Below are 18,446 nucleotides of genomic sequence, written 5' to 3'. Positions count from 1 at the left end.
ACAAAACATTGTAGCTTTTTAAATCTCTTTTTGAAAAAGTTCGTAGTCCTCTGCTTTAGTTCTCTTTTGGGGGCTTACAAGGGTGTTTCGAAATGTGATCTGAGACACGATAGAAGTTTGTGTGTCCCGACAAGAAAAATATCACCGGATTATAGCACAAGATCACTTTTTCTTGCTGCCATGTGGTCGACCTGTGAACAAGGTAAACCCAAAAGGAACCGACAAATGAAGGATACCTCATTGGGCAAAAGATGATCCAAAAAGCGAACCTATTAAAATCGACAAAAAAAATATTGTCCACGTCAAAAGAAAAGTGAGTATGTGCATTATATAGCAAATGATGATCACAAACATGAAAAAGATCTACTTCTCCCAAAAAAATACAAAATTTTATTATTACCTTTTATAATTTTCCTACTTGTACCGAAAAAAGTAAAATTGAAAAAAAATATAATAATAATATAAAGAATTGAAATCGTATACTGTATGGTTTGAGCTTTTGTTTGCGAAAAAAGCCACGAGGGCACAAATCGTACTATCCTTTTTTTGTGGCATCGCACTACATAATAAATATAATACGAAATAATTCTATATCCCTTCTCTCTCACCAAATCCTTTAGGGTTTTCGCCGCCACCGCCGTTGCCGTCGCCGTCGTCAACCTTCTTCTCTACTCTGCTCACCGAAACCCTAAGAATGCAACCAGCGAATTCCATGGTTCCACAACCAATGGCGGCTCCATCGCAACAACAGTATCAACAGCAGCCGCAGCAACATTGGATGGCTCAGCAGCAGCCGGCAGCGTATCAGGTTCCGCAGCAGCAATCGGCGTATTATTACCAGCAACAGCAACAACCTCAGTACAACGCCGCGGCAGCTGCTGCTCAACCGACCAGTTCCGATGAGATCCGGAGCTTGTGGATCGGAGATCTACAGTTTTGGATGGATGAACAGTATATCCAGAACTGCTTCGCTCACACTGGAGAGGTACGCTTCGAGTTTCGGATATGAATAATCGATATCTGTTTTGTATTCTTCAAGTTCTCCAGTTTATGTATCCTGAAACTAGTCGGCAGGAAATCACATTGATGCTGATATCTAGATATGCTTGTATGTGGCTTTTGAGAATTTGCGTTTAGAACTACTAATTGTTGTGTTATGCTTCAAGTTTTTCGCGTTCTATAACAGTTACTAGGCCTCTATCCTAACCATGCTATATGAATAATCTGTATCCGTTCTACTTCCTTCATGTTTTTGGAATACTTGAAAATAATAGGGCAGGAAATCACATTGATGCTGATATCTAGATATGTTTGTATGTGGCTGTTGTACTTTTGCTTTTTGAACTATGAGGCGTCAACTGAAAAGATTGGTTATTTTTAATTTTCAGAATTTGTTTTTTTCCTTTCATGTGCTATGGATGTATTTTGTCCTAGTGTTCTAAATGTAATTCGAGGAACATGTTACGCTGAGGTTTAGTTTGAATTCATTGAGTTGTATTACATTTATGGATTGGTCCCCATATATGATATGTTTGTGTGATAAACATATTAGTTAATTTCTCTGCGTAGTCAGGGGCGGACCCAGGTTGTCTCCAGGGGTTCATCCAAACCCCTCGGTAAAAAATTACACCGTATATAAAGTAAGTTTTCTGTATTTCAGTAGATATATATATATATATATACATATATATATATATATATATTTTTGAACCATCTCAATAACAAAGAGAAGCTGGTGGCTCAGTGGCAGTCCCCTTGAAATTGAATTGTGCGTCACTGGTTTGAATCCCAGGGAAAGTGATTTATTTTTTTCAGTCTTTTTTTAAAGAAAAAATTCCGTTCTGTTTTTCTTTTTTTAGTGTTTTTTTACTTTAAAAAATCTGCGTAAAGTGTGGTTTTAAACCCCCAAAAAATCAAGGTTCCCATTTCTAAAGACTTTTTTACATGTTTATATTTTTATTTTCCGAACCTCTCTGAATGAAAATCCTGGTCCGCCACGCTGCGACTGATGCTCTGATGATAAAATCAGCACAAGGTTTAGTTTGAATTCATTGAGTTGAATTGCATTTATGGGTAGGTCTCCATACATGATATACGTGTGTCGGAAACAGATTAGTTAATTTCTCTGGGTAGTGACGCTCTGATGATTAAATTAGCACCGAGGTTTAGTTTGAATTCATTGAGTTGCAATACATTTATGGATAGGTCTCCATATATGATTTATGTGTGCGGGAAACATATCAGTTAATTCTCTGGGTAGTGATGCTCTGATGATAAAATTAGCACCGAGGTACAGATTAGTTAATATCTCTGGGTAGTGATGCTCTGATGATAAAATTAGCACCGAGGATTAGTTTGAATTCATTGAGTTGCAATACATTAATGGATAGGTCTCCATATGCGACTTATGTGTGTGGGAAACATATCAATTAAATCTCTGGGTAGTGCTGCTATGATGATAAAATTAGCTTGTAGAAAGGGATTGCTAGGGTTAGATGGCATTAGTTTGAACTGTTTTACATGTGTTCTTGCCTCGAGTTCATATTATGTGGGGTTTGTAGACGTCGGGACTTTGGTCTCAACCAATATGATGTTTTAATAAGATTCTCAATCTACTTAGAGTGCTGCAGCTCATGGCTCAAACATAGTTCTTGCTTGAGCCCATATACTTAGAGGTCATAGGTTATGATCTCAACTTTGTGAGAAGGCCAGTCCATAGGTTTTAGGTAGCTGGGGAGATGTTAAGCAGATATTTTTTCTTGAAAATGTTTTAGTTGAGATGTTAGGCACATATAGTTTCTTGGTCACATACAGGAACTGAATGGTGTATTTAACCAAAAACCATTTTGGTGAATACAAGCAATTTGTTTGAACGACTGTGCGAGGAGCCAGCACTTCCATAAACTATTCTATTGTTTTCTTTTTTAAAACTATTACAGTCTGACTATCATTCATCTTGTTTTGTAACGGAATGTCATTCTTAGTAGACCATGTCAGGATAATTGTTGAAGCTTTTGAAGTCCTATAATTGCTAGTTGTAAATTTTTCTTGGCTTTTGCTTCATCAGCCTCTCCTGCTATGGAGAAGTGCAAATTTGTGCTTGCTTTATAATTGTGTAAATGTTTCCTTCATTGACATGATTTGTAGACGTATGGAAAAATATTCTTGCATTTTCCAGTGCATGACGTATGAGTGTTGTGTTTCTGCTATTTTAATTTCCTTTCCTTTCTCCCCCTTCAAATTTATGGTAGTTTTGTGAGTCTTCTAACTATTGTTTATGCAGGTGGCCTCTGTTAAAGTTATCCGCAACAAGCAATCTGGACAATCTGAGGGTTATGGATTTGTTGAGTTTATTAGTCATGCGGCTGCTGAAAGAAACCTACAAACATATAATGGCTCCATGATGCCTAATAGTGAGCAACCCTTTAGACTCAACTGGGCATCACTCGGTTCGGGTGAAAAACGTTCAGATAATGGTCCTGAATACACAATTTTTGTTGGAGACTTGGCAGCTGATGTCACTGACTATATGCTTCAGGAGACATTCAGGGCCAACTACCCCTCAGTCAAGGGTGCAAAGGTTGTGACTGATAGGGTCACTGGGCGCACAAAGGGCTATGGGTTTGTTAAATTTGCAGATGAAAGTGAGCAATTGCATGCTATGACTGAGATGAATGGCAAGTTCTGCTCCACTAGGCCAATGCGGATAGGCCCTGCAGCTAACAAGAAGAGTGTACCTGGTCAGGTGCAAGGTATGTTCAAACCTCGTAGTTTCTTGTACTGGTCTACATAGGTATCCTCTAGAGCTGTTAAGGAATGCATCTAGCTTGCAGTTAAGTACATATGCATTCCTAGGTTTTGAACCTGTTCTCTTGTAAATTTGCGATTTTGTGCTTTTGACAATTTGAGTTATGTTGGCTTGATGATGATATCAGTTTGTTTTGGGGGCAATTGCTGGTTTTGTTCTCACCTCACTGGGTTAAACAGTGCTGTTATGCTTGCTCTCGTTCCTTGAAGATTAGCAACAGCTTTCAACATCTTTTCCTTCCATTCATTAAAGACATCCTTGAAATATTAAATCTCATAAAACTCCGATTGTCTCGAAGCAGGGTGAATGGTCGGAGGCTCTATCATTTTGGGGCCTGGAGCTTGTTACAGCTGAAATGAGTAACTTTTAGGACGTGATGTTCTGTAGGTCAGTTCATTTAAATGTGGCAAAATTTCCATTATGGCAGATCCACGTGGCATTAATTTTTTTTTCCAGTTTCTTCCTTTTCCCACTACGCTTTCTATCAGTTTATTTATCTTTACTTATCAGCTGTTTTATTCTTTATATCTAGTTAGCCTGCCACGAGTGTCACTTTGATCTTCAGTTTCCTTAAGCTTTTCGCAGTTCCAATTCCTAAATAAATATACTTGGGTCCTGTATCCATTCCTTTACTTTTCAGCCATTTTATTTTTTACTTGTACAAAAATTCCGGGAGGAGGTTGTTTCCCCTCACCTTCATATGCTAATGCAGCCATAACATGTCCCTTTTTTATGGCAAGGGAAACTCGCAGAGGTTATCCTTTGGGTGCTTATAGGGTAAAAAACCCGCACCTATGCAATAGCTTGCAAACCACAAATGAGAGGTAACCCGCACTAGACAAGCTTGGTGCGACGAGCTCGACCTAGAAGGCTAACCCCTTGCTTTCACTGGCATTGGGTATTAAACTTGAGACCTCCAACATGGAAGTCCCAAGCCCAAACCACTAGGACACCTTGATTCCACGTCAATGTTCGCTTTGCTTATTGTTGCTATTTTTAGATTTTTCAGATTCTTGTCAACTATTTTTTGTTTCATTTTTTCTTGAAGTTTCAATAGTTAGATTTCTGTAACAAGTTATTAAGGGATGTTGAGGCTGGTTTAGAGGAGTCTCTCCAACACGATCTCGCAATTGGCCAATTTATATGATGGTGTTGGGACGGGGTTCGGATTTGTTAGTATGATTTTCATATTTATATTTATTTTAGTGATACTGAGATCATTTAAGGCAACAGTTATAAGCTCAAAGGGATTTGGTTCAGTGTCAGGGGTAGTACATCACAGGATGTGGTTGGTCATGTCACTATATTGAACCCTGTTGACAAGTATTTTTATTGTTGATCAACTGCTCCTTCACTCTTTATATTGGCATTTTTGCGTCCCTCTGTTTGTAAGTTTGAACCTAAAAAGTAATCTGGAGTATGAACTTTTCTTGTGTGCTTGTGGTTGGGGGGTCCAATTAAAACTAGTTAATATGGATCTTGAACATTCATATCTGATGATTTTCTTTTGGGTCGTTGTAACCCATATAATTTATGAAGTAACAACAGCTCACTGTGTCTTTTTGTCTCTTGAACCAAATACCTTAGTGTTCTTTTCAGATGCCAGGTGTAACCAATGCTCAAACTTGTTTGTATTAGAAGTTTATATAACACAGCACAAAAATTATGTTTATGCTTTTAGCTGCACTAATCTATCTGATTTTTTACCTGCTCTTGTTAGTGTTTGAAGATTTATTATACAGGTGCTTGTAATTTCGTTTGCACCTCTTTTCATTTTCTTGATAAATACTTGTGGAGTATTTCTTTTAAATGGATAAGAAAATTTGTCTGCATCTACCCTCATCTATGCTTTTTTTCATTGCAGCTTCATATCAAAGTACCAATGGAACTCAAAATGAGGACGATCCTTCTAATACAACTGTCAGTACATTTACTTATGGAAGTACTATAATTTTCTGTTGATTTCTACTCATGTGAAATTGACATTGATTGCAGATATTCGTTGGGAATTTGGATGCTAATGTAACAGATGACCATCTAAGGCAGGTTTTTGGAAATTATGGACAGTTGCTTCATGTGAAAATACCAGTAGGCAAACGTTGTGGCTTTGTTCAATTTGCTGACAGGTACCCTTCTGAAGTTCATATGTTAATTCAACAAAAAATAATAGATGTAAATTTGACTTCAATGATAACTAACATGGTTGGTTTTGTAATTGCAGAAGTTGTGCTGAGGAAGCTCTACGAGCATTAAGTGGAACTCAGCTGGGTGGACAAACTATCCGCCTTTCATGGGGTCGTAGCCCTTCCAACAAGCAGCAGGTTAATAGTTAATGCATAAATCATTTTTTTGGTTTCTGACGCTAATCTTAGTGCATGACATACACAATGTTTCATCTTCTGGTTGTCCAGCCTCAGGCTGACCCAAACCAATACGGTGGTTATTATGGGTATTCAGCTGGATATGATGCTGCCGCTGCTGCTGCCTATGGTTATGCTCAACCTGCTCAGGATCCAAATCTATATTATGGGGGTTACGCTGGGTATGGAAATTACCCTCCACAGCAGCAACAACCACAGGTTTTGCCTTACCCTTTCAACAACTTAAAGAATGAATTTTACTACTGACGGATGATATTGCATGATAAATTTGTTACATATTGTTAATACTTGTTGCTGTTCTAATGTGGCTGTGCAGTGATCTCTGCTGGTTAAAGGAGTCGACGAAAGCTTCCTAGCACAGTAATGCAACGATGTAGAAAGGGAGGGGCATGGATTCGAAGTTTGCATCAGATTTAGTATAAGATAAACTACTGTAGGCTGGTTCTTGAAGATCAGTATTTATGGTTGTGTTCAACCATCGCTTACTTTTTCATTAGTTACCTTCTGTTATTTTTCATTGGTTTTTTTGTTGATCTTTTTGTTTTTTGCGCTTTTATGTTTACTTTTCATGAGTCCAACTTGGTACTTGGATTTTTGTTCTAGTTGGTTTTTACAAGGCACAAAGAGGTTATACATAACGAGTAAACGTATATTGTAATCTGCTATAATTTATGTATGGACAAACAATGGTATGGTATTTTATTTAAAAATAGTTTTTCGCTTGGAAGAAAAAATTTACTCATTGTTGGAATTTATTTTGTATTGTGGGATAATCTTTCTTTTGAAGCATTAATCATGTACTCTTTATTGTGTTTTGGTATCCCCTTTTTATATTCTTTCCAGTCTGATTATTGCAATGTTCTTTTTTATTGGTATCTTCTTCATTGTACATGGATTTGTTACTCTATCGAGGGTCTTTCGGGAGCACCTATACCTCTCTGAGGTAGTAATTAAGTCTATATATATATATATGCATTCTATTGTCGTGGGATTTTATTGGGGGTATGTAACTGTCGTGGATTGGATTTCACTTGTGGGATTTTGTTGGGGGTATATAACTGCTTTAACCAAAATACTTTTGTTTTTAATTTGTTAGTCTTTATTTTTGATCTATTTATTTCAAAAAATGTCTCGATAGTTTTTTTAATTCCTGATCTGTTTAAGATTATAGAGTATTTACGTTTGACATTTGTCAATTTTAGACCGAATAAAGAATCTGCTATAATAAGCATGTATATTAGGTCAAAATAAGATAAAATATTATAGGGTTGGAATTTTTGAAAGTAAAGATGGATTGTGTTTGTTATACTTTTGTAAAGAATACTTCATTTAATGTCCATGCTTTAATCTATTCTAATATAACTTCAAATGTGAAAAATGAGTTCGAAAATAAGTTTTGAGTTTCAAGATATGTTCAATTGAGGACGAAGAAAGAGAATTCACGGTTCAATTCTCCATTTTAACACAAAAAGTAGGATAAATCAAATTCTGTTGAGTCTAACTTGTATATTCACTTATCAAAGAATGATTCTTGTAATTAAATGATTGAACAATATGGAGAAAGAATGATTCTTGTAATTAAATGATTGAACAATACGAGCAACACTTAGTTGACATACATCTAATAATTTCTGATTCCAATCCATCATGTTTAGCAGAAATACATAAAACTCTTGTTTATTATTCACTTAGCTAGAGGTATTTTAGTGATAAGTTCACGATCCTTCTAGCTGTGCTACTCAATGTGAACCTAATACAAAACATATCATAAACTAAGATCACTTGCTTATTCCCCCTTTCATTTTAAGTTTCTTCCTTTCCTGCAACCTCAACTTCTGTTCCAACATCAGTACTTTGCTTTTCCTTTGGAGAATTTCGCGTTTCCATCGAAAAGTCTACTAATTCACTGATTGATTCTTGAGTGTCATTATGTTGAGGCATGTCGAAAAAAGGTACTTCATTTTGAATTGAATCACTTGGCTTTACTTCACTTTCTGCTGCTACTGATTCTTGAGCTAGAAAGTTAAGTTCAACGAATGACGGAGTTTGGTGAGGTTGAAAATCTTGATTCCCTTGTCCACTTTGTGTCAATTCTTTTGGTTGAAGCTCTGGATTGATTGTTGGAATGAGTTGAGTTTGAGCATCTATAGGAGGAGCTCGATGGATCTCGAGTTTCTTTAGTTCATAATGAACCAACTCTGTTGGCTGAACTAAAGTTTCAAGATTAGACTTGTTGTTCTCCACTTCAGCTTCAATCTGTTTTTGATTCGATCCCATTTCTAGTGATCCATCGACAACATTATTATGATGGATCTCGTCGTTTAAGCTGTTGAGATCAGAACAAACAAGAGTACCTGTCTGAATTATTGAGTTTGAGTCTATAAGTTGGCTCTGAGTACTCTTCTGTCCATTGGTACATTTACCTTGTTCTGCATTTAACTCGAGACCTGATTGGTTCGCGACTTCAAACACCTCCATCACCTCGTCTTGTTCAACCATTCTAAGGTTTTCCAATAAAGGGGTAAACTGTGTTTGATGTTTGATCATTTCATCTGGATTACCACGTTGATCGTTACGTACTGATGGATGATCAGAAGGCAACAGAACTTGTTCTGGAGACACATTCAGCTGCTCATTAGTACTACCAGTTTCTTGATCTTGTAGAGTTATAACTTGTCTTCTATGATGCATTTTAACTTGTGGGGCAATGTCATTTGCTGCTGTTATGGGAGAAAATCGCCCCGGCTCAAAGATTAATCCGCGGAGCGTGGTGGCGTTGTTCCCAAGCTTGACAGAAAGGAAGTACCCTGCATCAAAAGTACCATCAATGACACCAGAAACTATCTGTCCTAACATGTTTTCATCTGTAGTGATATCTTTTTGCCTCATGATTTCTGGTGCTGGAGTTGTTGGAGTCTGCAAGATCATTCTTTTAGCTGGACCATCATCTTTCCGAGGGCGGCCGCGCCTTCGTTTTGCTGGAAGGATTGTTGGAGGAGAGGGATTTTCTTGATTAGTTTGATCATTCATTATGTGTAAACCTTCACACTACATGTAATTGAAGACATTAGTTTTCTATCATGGATTAGTATCACAAGCACATGCACTAGGATTAAAAAATCTCAAACAATAACTACGTCTCGATTCTAAACAAGTTGAAGTTAGCTATCTAAATCCTTACCTCATCATTTTAGCACAGTGATCATGATCCAAAGGATTCAAATAAAGTTGTAAGACAAATGAGATGATAAATCCTTTGTTTATTGTTTCCTTCGTATGATTTCTAAGTGGTGGATTCAAGATTTGAACTTTATGGAGTTTGAGTTTGGGATTTCTCCTGTGGACTATATATAGATATGATGGATCCAGGATTTGAACTTAAAGAGCTATACATTCTACGATAACGACATCAAGAGTTACTAATTTGATCCCGAATTATATTTTTGTATATATTTCTTGATACAAATACTGATTTAAACTAAAGCTATTGAGTTTGATCAAATTTTTATTTAGTAGCCTTTTAGCTCCGCCCTGAAATTCTTGATGTCTCCACTCTCCTCTATTTGGGTTGAAGAATTTCTTCTTCAATTTCATGATCATCATCAATATATAAATTTCACTTCAAATTATTTAATTGACAATTTTTAGATAATAATTTCTTAGCTCTTGAAATAGAAGATATAAAAAATGAATAATCATGTCATAAGATTTCCATGAAGTGAAAAAAAAAAAACTCAAAAATATCCATCTATACAACAAAAAAAAAACATATACAGTCTAATCTTATAAGTTAGAGTAAAAAAAAGAGAAGTGTACATAAAATTTTATCACAATCTGATTTCATGAGTGGAGTCGAGAAAAAGTAAAATATATGTAAAATCATACCACAATCTGATCTCATAAGTAGAGTAAAAAAAAAATAGAGTGTACGTAATCTTACCACAATTCGATCTCATAAGTGAAATCAACGAATAATGAAGTGTACATAAATCTTACCTTCTCACAAAGAGATCATTTTTTATAGATCCTTGACTCAAGAAAAACATATACGAGGCTAGAAATTCACATGCACGTAAACAATCGCAATGGATATGATATATGTTAATTTCAAGTATACATATTTGAATGTTAATTCTTGAAATTGATGAATATATAATATATATGAATGAGAAACTAGAAATTACCTTTTTCTTTGTTCTATAAAGAATTGAGATTTTTCTAAAACCAATTGCTCATACAAAAATAAATAAAGATCTTGCTTTTATTTTCCTAATGAAGTTTTCTTCTCACCTATTTTTGGGGGTTGATTTTTTCATGATCTCAATTTTCATTTTACTGTAATAAAGTCACAAAAATAGTTGTTATAATGAAAAATTTACTCAATTTATTTATTTAGGGATTAAAGATAAGAATCTCTCTAAATTATGATAAAATTATAAATACACATTTAACCTATGCGAATTGCAAAGGTTTTATTATTTTTTCAAATAAATAAAGAGAAAATAATTTAAAATATTTTTTCATTTTCTATGTTTGAAAACAGATATTTAGATAGTATTATCTCTACGAAAATAAATTCCTTGAAATTGAGAAAAATGATTTTCCTAATAAAAGTAAGGAAACCATGTTTCATATTCTAAATTCATTATCTCCTCTCTACTCACTCAATCCCCTAACCTCCACTTCTCATCTCGTCCCGTCGATATAATGTTTTACGAGATAATATTTTTATATTCACTTTCATCAAATACTATAAAACAAGTAAGGAACTCACTTATTTTTCGAACTAAACATTATATTTTCAATGAAAAATATTTCCTTCTTATCAAACCCTACCTCTAATAATTACAGTAACATATTTTTTTAAAAAGGCTTGTAAAAGACTCAACACTCGAAAATAACTTTTTTATTTATTTACGAGATAAAAATAATGTATACATACACTCTATCCTTTTCATATCTAAGTTATGAGATCATATTGAGAATGTTATTATTATTAGCGAGTATAAATAATTTTAGACAAAGAATATAATTATAACCATATCCAAAATATTTATGGCTGAAAAAGAAGGTATGTGGCCAGCACAAGTCCCTACTAAAATTCAAACACCACAAAAATAAAAATAAAAAACACTAATCTATAAAATCCACCCCAAAAAGAACAAATAAAGCTCCAATTTTTCTATCACCAAGACCTCAAAATTCAATCATGGCTTCTCTTGTTACCAATGGAATCTCATGTTTTTCTCCTCAACCCATCACTGAGCAACCTAAACTATCAAAAGGGTCTCAATTTCTGCTAAAATTAGCTAACCCCAGAAACCCTAATTCAAGAATTTTGAAGGTCAAAGCTGCAGAATTGAGCTATGAGGCAACTATTGACAGCCCAGGTAAAGAATCTTCTGTTTCAACCTCAAATGAAAATGACCCACTTCAGAAATTCTTGAAAAGAGACTATAAATGGGGTTTTAATCAAGAAATTGATTCCTTTTCATTACCAAAAGGGCTTTCAGCCGAAACTGTTAAGCTTATTTCTGGTAGAAAAAATGAGCCTAATTGGATGCTTGAGTTTAGATTGAAATCATATGAGAAGTTTCTTAAAATGAAAGAGCCTAAATGGTCTGATAATAGATACCCGGAAATTAGTTTTCAAGATATTTGTTATTATTCTGAACCTAAAAAGAAACCAACTTTGAATAGTCTTGATGAGGCTGATCCTGAGCTTATTAAGTATTTTGATAAATTGGGTGTTCCGTTGAATGAAAGGAATCGTTTGGCTAATGTTGCGGTTGATGCTGTTCTTGATAGTGTTTCTATTGCTACAACTCATAGGAAGACTTTAGAGAAAGCTGGTGTGATTTTTTGTTCAATATCTGAGGCAATTAGGGAGTATCCTGATTTAGTTAAGAAGTATTTAGGGAGAGTTGTGCCCCCTGAAGACAACTTTTATGCGGCTTTAAACTCGGCTGTGTTTAGTGATGGATCTTTTGTGTATATACCTAAAAACACTAGGTGTCCGATGCAAATCTCGACTTATTTTAGGATAAATGCAATGGAAACTGGACAGTTTGAGAGGACTGTGATAATTGCAGAGGAAGGTAGTTTTGTGGAGTATTTAGAAGGGTGTACTGCACCTTCGTATGATACTAATCAGTTACATGCTGCTGTGGTCGAGTTGTATTGCCACGAAGGTGCGGAGATTAAGTATTCCACTGTGCAGAATTGGTATGCGGGAGATGAGGAAGGTAGAGGAGGGATTTATAATTTTGTTACAAAGAGGGGAATTTGTGCTGGGGCTAGGTCGAAGATTTCGTGGACACAAGTGGAGACTGGATCAGCTATTACCTGGAAGTATCCGAGTGTTGTGTTAGAGGGTGATGAATCAGTTGGTGAGTTCTATTCCGTGGCATTAACCAATAATTATCAGCAGGCAGATACAGGGACAAAGATGATACACAAAGGGAAGAATACAAGGAGCAGGATAATTTCAAAGGGTATTTCAGCAGGACATTCTAGGAACTGTTATCGAGGACTAGTTCAGGTGTTGTCCAGTGCAGACAATGCCAAGAACTCCTCTCAGTGTGATTCAATGCTTATTGGTGATACTGCTGCTGCCAACACTTATCCATACATTCAGGTAGTTTGCTCTTTGTGAACTTTAATTTTTTTCCTTTCTGGCTTAGTTTGATAGCAATAAGTAATGTTTCATTTTTGTTTTGTTGTTAGAGCATGCTAGACTTGCTACTTATGCAGTGTTTTCCTTTTCTTTTCTTCGTTTTATGGCGACATTTGCTATGCATGAAATTGCACTATGTTGGTGCATTTAAGTTGTACATGACCTTTTTCATAGAATAGACAATATGTTTATCACCAGTTAACATCTAAGACTTCTTCTTTTCGAGATGTAGAAAAAAGAAAAGAAAAGTCTTCCTTATGAAGTTACAAATCATCCGCAATATGAAGAACGGAGGAGAGAAGTTCATTAGGACTGTTGCTATTTCTTCTTCGGAAAACAATCGGTTAGAAGAAGTTACACAAGCTGCCATATTGGGACAGGCAGCTTAGATGTTCCACGTAGGACTCTAGGTCTTATTTGGCTTTTGATAGTCCTTTTGACTTATAGGACCTAGAATTTAGTTTCTTCAAGCTATACTAACTCCGAGGATGTCATTCATGTGTGGGAGATGCAGGCAATATTTTGTAAGGTTCCAAGTCAAACTTTAGTGTTAAAATTTGTTTGACCTCTCGTATGGGCTGTTAGGTGCAGCCTATTGTGCCCACTTTTGTTTTGAGCATAACTGTTTGTTCCTCTTAACTTCCAGAGAATGTTTCTCATACTTAATTAGTCTAGGGCTGCATAATTATTTTAGCTGGATTGCTTGAGGCGTCGAAGTGCTTGGTGATAGGAAGATGTGCTGGTGTAATATGTCTGTAGATGCAGTTGGCTCCAGATGGATTCCCGTTCATTAAAATAAATTAATTGAACTGTATTTATGTATTGTGTTTTTTTTGGGGGGTGGGGGGTATTTTCATTGTCTGGGAATCATCTAAATTAGGCTAGAGACACAGATTCAGGCCCAGAGTGCTCTTAAGTTGGAACTATGGTTTTAGGATATGTGAGAAAGTGTCCATGGTTTATGATGAAAGAAGAGTTTGTCTTTCTATTATTTTCTGTTTGTTGTGGTTTGGTTGTGGTTGGGGTTTGGGGGGGGGGGGGGTAGCTTTAAGTTGTACATCCTTCGTCATTCCCTGCGAGTCAAATATGTAAACCAATGGTTGATAACATCATTGGAATTACATTAAGAACTTGATGCTAAATGTAACTTACATCATGTAATCTAGGTCAAGAATTTGAACCAAAACGCCCCACTTCTTTCCGTTTTCAGTTTTAGTATGAGATAAGCATAAATTGTACATTGCACTATTCCTTCTACTGATGTTATCATCATTTGAACAGAGCAAAAACCCAACTGCACGCATTGAACATGAAGCGACAACGTCAAAGATCGGTGAAGACCAGTTATTTTATTTCCAACAGAGGGGAATCGACTACGAGAAAGCAATGGCTGCAATGATATCGGGTTTCTGCAGAGACGTTTTCAATGAACTTCCTGATGAATTTGGTGCTGAAGTGAACCAGCTAATGAGTTTGAAACTTGAAGGATCTGTTGGTTAAAGCACTATTTCAAACTAGTCAATAAAAGCTAATTGCTAGTAGCTAGTGGTTTTGTAATCTGTAAAGTTATAGCACAAGACTTTGCATCATCAATACACATTTGTAAATAATGCATCAACGCATTATCTTCTACTTAATATCTTTGTAATCCATCCTGCTTTTCCACGAGCTGAGGGTCTATGGGAAGCAACCTTTCTGCCTCTCAGCATACACTCTACCTTCTTCTGACTTCACTCGTAGGATCACACTGTGTATGTTGTTATCTTTGTAATTCATCCCAAAACTTTTGTAGATGGATCCCAAATTGATTGTATTAGAGATCAAAGAAATCAAGGTTTTTATTTTTTAGCATTATTAGAACTTGTTTAAGTCTTTTCTTCAGATCGTGAAATGTTAAAATAAAAGATCGTGAAATATTGTATCACTTTTGCACATCAATATATCGTGAATCTTTGAATCTATGCTTATTTTCAACTTCTTCAAGCATTTAGTCAATTACTATGCCCTTCTTCGTCTCTGGGTGTCTAGGTATAGAAATCACTCGAGTAGCCATTAGACACTACTAAGAGATATCTCTAAATATATTAATTGAAATATAGTGTAACACGTGATTTTCATCGAACGTGAAAGATAAATCTCTTATCCCTATAAAAATAAGAAATCTTTTTTATATTCATGTCACATCAAAGAAATCGTAGGAAAGATAAAGAAAAAGAATCAGAAGCAGCAAAATTAGATTGAATTTACCATATTAAATTAGTTAACATGTCATGTTATAATAATTCATATATGCATACGTTGGGATGAGGTTCATTTGAATTTAATGTTTTCGATGCGAAACGTTTGTTTTTACTCCCTGACACTATTAAAAATTTACTATTTTTCGCTGAAAAATGTATAATAGATGCTTCCACAAATATTTCGATTGAATCAGTAAAAAAATGTGAAAAAATTAGAAAGTTTTTGTTATAAAATCAAGCTCATAAGAATGTAATCATAAAGAGAAGAAGACAAGAGAGATAGATAGAAGAAGGGGAATTTTCTTCTTATTCAAGTGTATTCAAGTCTCATATGTATCTATTACAATAGTGAATGAACAACCCTATTTATAGAGTGAGAAATCACTCCAAAGGTTACCATATTAAGTATCATAATAAATAGATACATTCTTATCCAAAAAGGTTCATGTCACCTAGTGAATATGAATGGTTGTTCATGTACCAACCTTATGGACTATCCACTTAATTCAATGTATTTATAACACTCCCCCTTGGATGTCCATAGATAATGTGCCTCGTTAAAACCTTACTAGGAAAAACCCTGTGGGAAAAAATTCTAGTAAAGGAAAAAGAGTACACATATCTTTTGATACGCACCATTTGTTGCCTCATTAAAAACCTTGCCAGGAAAACCCAGTGGGAAAAAACCTCGATCAAGGGAAAAAGAGTGCAACGCGTATTGTACTCCCCCTGATTAAAACATCACTTGATTTCTTGTGATGATGTCTCCAATCTTTGTACATTGTGGTTGGTATATTCTTTTTTTAAAGAAAAACCACACATTTCTTGAATATGGTGTGTAATTTATCTCAACCAGACGCGCTTTTGACTTGCTTCATAAAGGACTTTTATTTCTGCAGAGCAACATTTGCTTCATTGATCCCCAGGATATTATTGTGCCTCCACATGCAAACACATAGCGTGATTGAGATAGAACTTTATGCGGATCAGATAAATATTCTGCATCTGCGTAACCAATCAATTTTGTTTTGGATTCCTCGGAATAGAATAAGCCCATAACTATGGTCCTTTGAGGATATTCAATCATGTGTTCAACACCATTTCAATGTCCTTTATCGGGGAGAAACTGAATCTTGCCAGTAAATTTACTGCAAAACAAATATCCAGTCAAATATTGTTAGTAAGATGCACTAGTGCCCTGATTGCACCAAGATAGAGTTTCATCACCAAGAAACTCTTATCCTTCTTTTGAGATCAAACTGAATCATCATTTATCTCAAGTGATCTCATAATCATTGGGGTACTCAATGAATGTGATATATCCACATAAAATTGCATCAAAATTTTTCAGTGTATGTGCACCGTTAGACAAATATTTTATTTGTCAAATTAACAATCTGTAGGTCAAGACAAAATTTTGTCTTACTAAGACCTTTTCATAAAAATACAAGGACAATTAGGGTAATTCTTTTGTACCCTTTTTCTTCCTTGACTATTTCAATCCATATAAGGATTCTTGAAGCTTTATTGGATAAGTTTCTTTCAAACGTTTATATGCTTCAGACACCTGGATTGTTTCAAGGATTTTCATATATCCTTCATTGTCTAGCTAGACATTACAATTATTCATTTACATGCATTCAATTTTTCATATGTTGCCAGATCAAAACAAACCTCATTTCATCTACCAAAGGAGAAAACATCTCCACTAATGTAAGGATTTTTGCGATAAACCTTTATGCCCCAAGGCACAAACCGTATTTGATATCTTACGGTTATACTATCGCATAATAATTTATTTGTACCCCACTGACATTATATCTTGATTTATGGACTACCAGTCCAAAATGTCACTTTTCTAAGTGAAACAAAATATACTTGAATTGTGCATTTTACTTGGCCAACCATTTATCTGTTCACACTATATGACAGATTTGAATTCAAGATCCTCATTACAATTTATATCATTGAGCGCTACCTCATGTCAAAGATACCGTCGACAGTTATTTGATATCGATTCCAACAAGACATGACTTATCGAGATCTCTTCATTTTTTATTATTTCAGGTACCTGAACCTTTTTCAAGATTTTATGAAGTGTTATGTCAATGTGCTCTTTTATAGCACTTGCCTCATTATCATGACCATATTGATCATTTGCTCCTTCCTTCTTTAAGGAATTTTATATTTGGAATCAATTGGTCTATTACGCTTTCGGCGTATCATAGACTTTGTCCTTCAAGGACTTCACATTGAAGCATTCGCAGCTGAATTATATCATAGGGTCAGTGCATTCCTCTGGCAACTGATTTGCAACATTATGCAACTGAATTATCCCTTGAACTTTAAGTTCACATATTTATTTAAATTGCCTTCACATTTTGAAGGACTATTTGAAGAACTTATAGTGTTCTTCCTTTTATCATTACCACAATGATGACTATTATAATTATGTCCCTCCACGCCCTTATTCATATCATTAATCATTTGTCATCTTTCAGACTAACATTCACTACTACCACATTCATATGATTGAATGGAGCAAGTTAACAGGCGGATTTCAGAGTTATTACATGTTGCTACCACATTCTTTTTAAGGAATGAAGCAAATTCAATAGAACGAATTTCAAGACTTTTCATCAAAGCCTAGTCATCATTATATCATCATTATGGTGCATTGACTCAAACTCAATGTCTTATCCATATAAGGCGTTTTACGCCATAATTCTATGGGACTTGAACCCAATCACGGTGCATCAAAACTCAGATTGATGTCTTACCCTTTTGGTGCGATAGAACTTGAATCTATCGTCTTATCCTCAAATATTTTTCATTATGGTGCATCCGGACTTTAACCTGATGTCTTACCCTTTTGGTGCGATGAAACTTGAATTCATCGTCTTACCCTTAACCAACGGTATAATAAATCGAAGTACAACATGACTCATCCTTTGAGTCTTTCAAAACAATCAAAATAACATTCAAATTCATGCTATTAAAATTTTATACCTTCTTCTATTTAAGAAATTTTGTATAGCATGTCATATTCAACCAATAGTAGTATATGTCTTCGGTTCCTGATAATTGTTAGTGACTGAATACTATTTTATTCTAAATCATAAAAATATTCTAGAAAATACATACCTGATTTTATGCATTTAATACTTTGATCTTCATAACGAGATCAACCAAAACATGAGTTAAAGAAAAAGTAAAACTCAATCTTAATTGGCTAGAGACTCGTGCTGATAACGTGTTATAAAATCAAGCTCATAAGAATATAATCATAAAGAGAAGAAGACAAGAGAAGTAGATAGAAGAAGGGGAATTTTCTTCTTATT

The 18,446-nt window shown here is 35.1% G+C and overlaps 3 protein-coding genes across 4 annotated transcripts; 2 read left to right on the top strand and 1 right to left on the bottom strand.

The window, feature by feature from the left end:
- Nucleotides 1–484: 484 nt before the first annotated feature.
- On the top strand, nucleotides 485–7,031 carry LOC101254975 (polyadenylate-binding protein RBP45). The gene is made up of 7 exons (XM_004234433.5): nucleotides 485–985; nucleotides 3,284–3,752; nucleotides 5,673–5,728; nucleotides 5,804–5,934; nucleotides 6,030–6,129; nucleotides 6,220–6,387; nucleotides 6,506–7,031. Exons 1-7 carry the CDS (start codon nucleotides 695–697, stop codon nucleotides 6,506–6,508), a joined length of 1,218 nt encoding a protein of 405 aa, XP_004234481.1. The 5' UTR covers nucleotides 485–694; the 3' UTR covers nucleotides 6,509–7,031.
- A 713-nt stretch (nucleotides 7,032–7,744) lies between these two features.
- On the bottom strand, nucleotides 7,745–10,513 carry LOC104646186 (uncharacterized). 2 transcript variants are annotated; one of them, XM_010319434.2, is made up of 2 exons: nucleotides 10,374–10,513; nucleotides 7,745–9,237 (listed from the first exon to the last, which is right to left on the bottom strand). In XM_010319434.2, exon 2 carries the CDS (start codon nucleotides 9,217–9,219, stop codon nucleotides 7,993–7,995), a length of 1,227 nt encoding a protein of 408 aa, XP_010317736.1. In that variant the 5' UTR covers nucleotides 9,220–9,237; nucleotides 10,374–10,513; the 3' UTR covers nucleotides 7,745–7,992. The 2 variants fall into 2 exon arrangements, with proteins under 2 accessions (XP_010317736.1, XP_069152361.1); XM_069296260.1 differs by lacking the exon at nucleotides 10,374–10,513 and adding an exon at nucleotides 10,186–10,331.
- A 702-nt stretch (nucleotides 10,514–11,215) lies between these two features.
- On the top strand, nucleotides 11,216–14,719 carry LOC101254666 (iron-sulfur cluster assembly SufBD family protein ABCI8, chloroplastic-like). Its single transcript, XM_004234432.5, has 2 exons — nucleotides 11,216–12,826; nucleotides 14,147–14,719. The coding sequence occupies exons 1-2, from the start codon at nucleotides 11,399–11,401 to the stop codon at nucleotides 14,363–14,365; spliced, it is 1,647 nt and encodes a 548-aa protein (XP_004234480.1). The 5' UTR covers nucleotides 11,216–11,398; the 3' UTR covers nucleotides 14,366–14,719.
- The last annotated feature ends 3,727 nt before the right edge of the window (nucleotides 14,720–18,446 follow it).

The sequence above is a fragment of the Solanum lycopersicum genome, chromosome 3, assembly GCF_036512215.1.
Source record: "Solanum lycopersicum chromosome 3, SLM_r2.1".
Lineage (NCBI taxonomy): Eukaryota > Viridiplantae > Streptophyta > Magnoliopsida > Solanales > Solanaceae > Solanum > Solanum lycopersicum.
The sequence above is the reverse complement of the archived record's forward strand: the minus strand, read 5'-3'. Positions and strand labels throughout refer to the sequence as shown.

Excerpts from the sequence above, each read along its gene's own strand:
- LOC104646186 (XM_010319434.2), bottom strand. The coding sequence starts at position 9,219 with ATGAATGATCAAACTAATCAAGAAAATCCCTCTCCTCCAACAATCCTT.
- LOC101254975 (XM_004234433.5), top strand. The coding sequence starts at position 695 with ATGCAACCAGCGAATTCCATGGTTCCACAACCAATGGCGGCTCCATCG. Across the intron at positions 5,935-6,029 it reads TTTGTTCAATTTGCTGACAG|AAGTTGTGCTGAGGAAGCTC; the intron begins GTACCCTTCTGA and ends TTGTAATTGCAG. Across the intron at positions 6,130-6,219 it reads GCCCTTCCAACAAGCAGCAG|CCTCAGGCTGACCCAAACCA; the intron begins GTTAATAGTTAA and ends CTGGTTGTCCAG.
- LOC101254666 (XM_004234432.5), top strand. The coding sequence starts at position 11,399 with ATGGCTTCTCTTGTTACCAATGGAATCTCATGTTTTTCTCCTCAACCC. Across the intron at positions 12,827-14,146 it reads ACACTTATCCATACATTCAG|AGCAAAAACCCAACTGCACG; the intron begins GTAGTTTGCTCT and ends TCATTTGAACAG.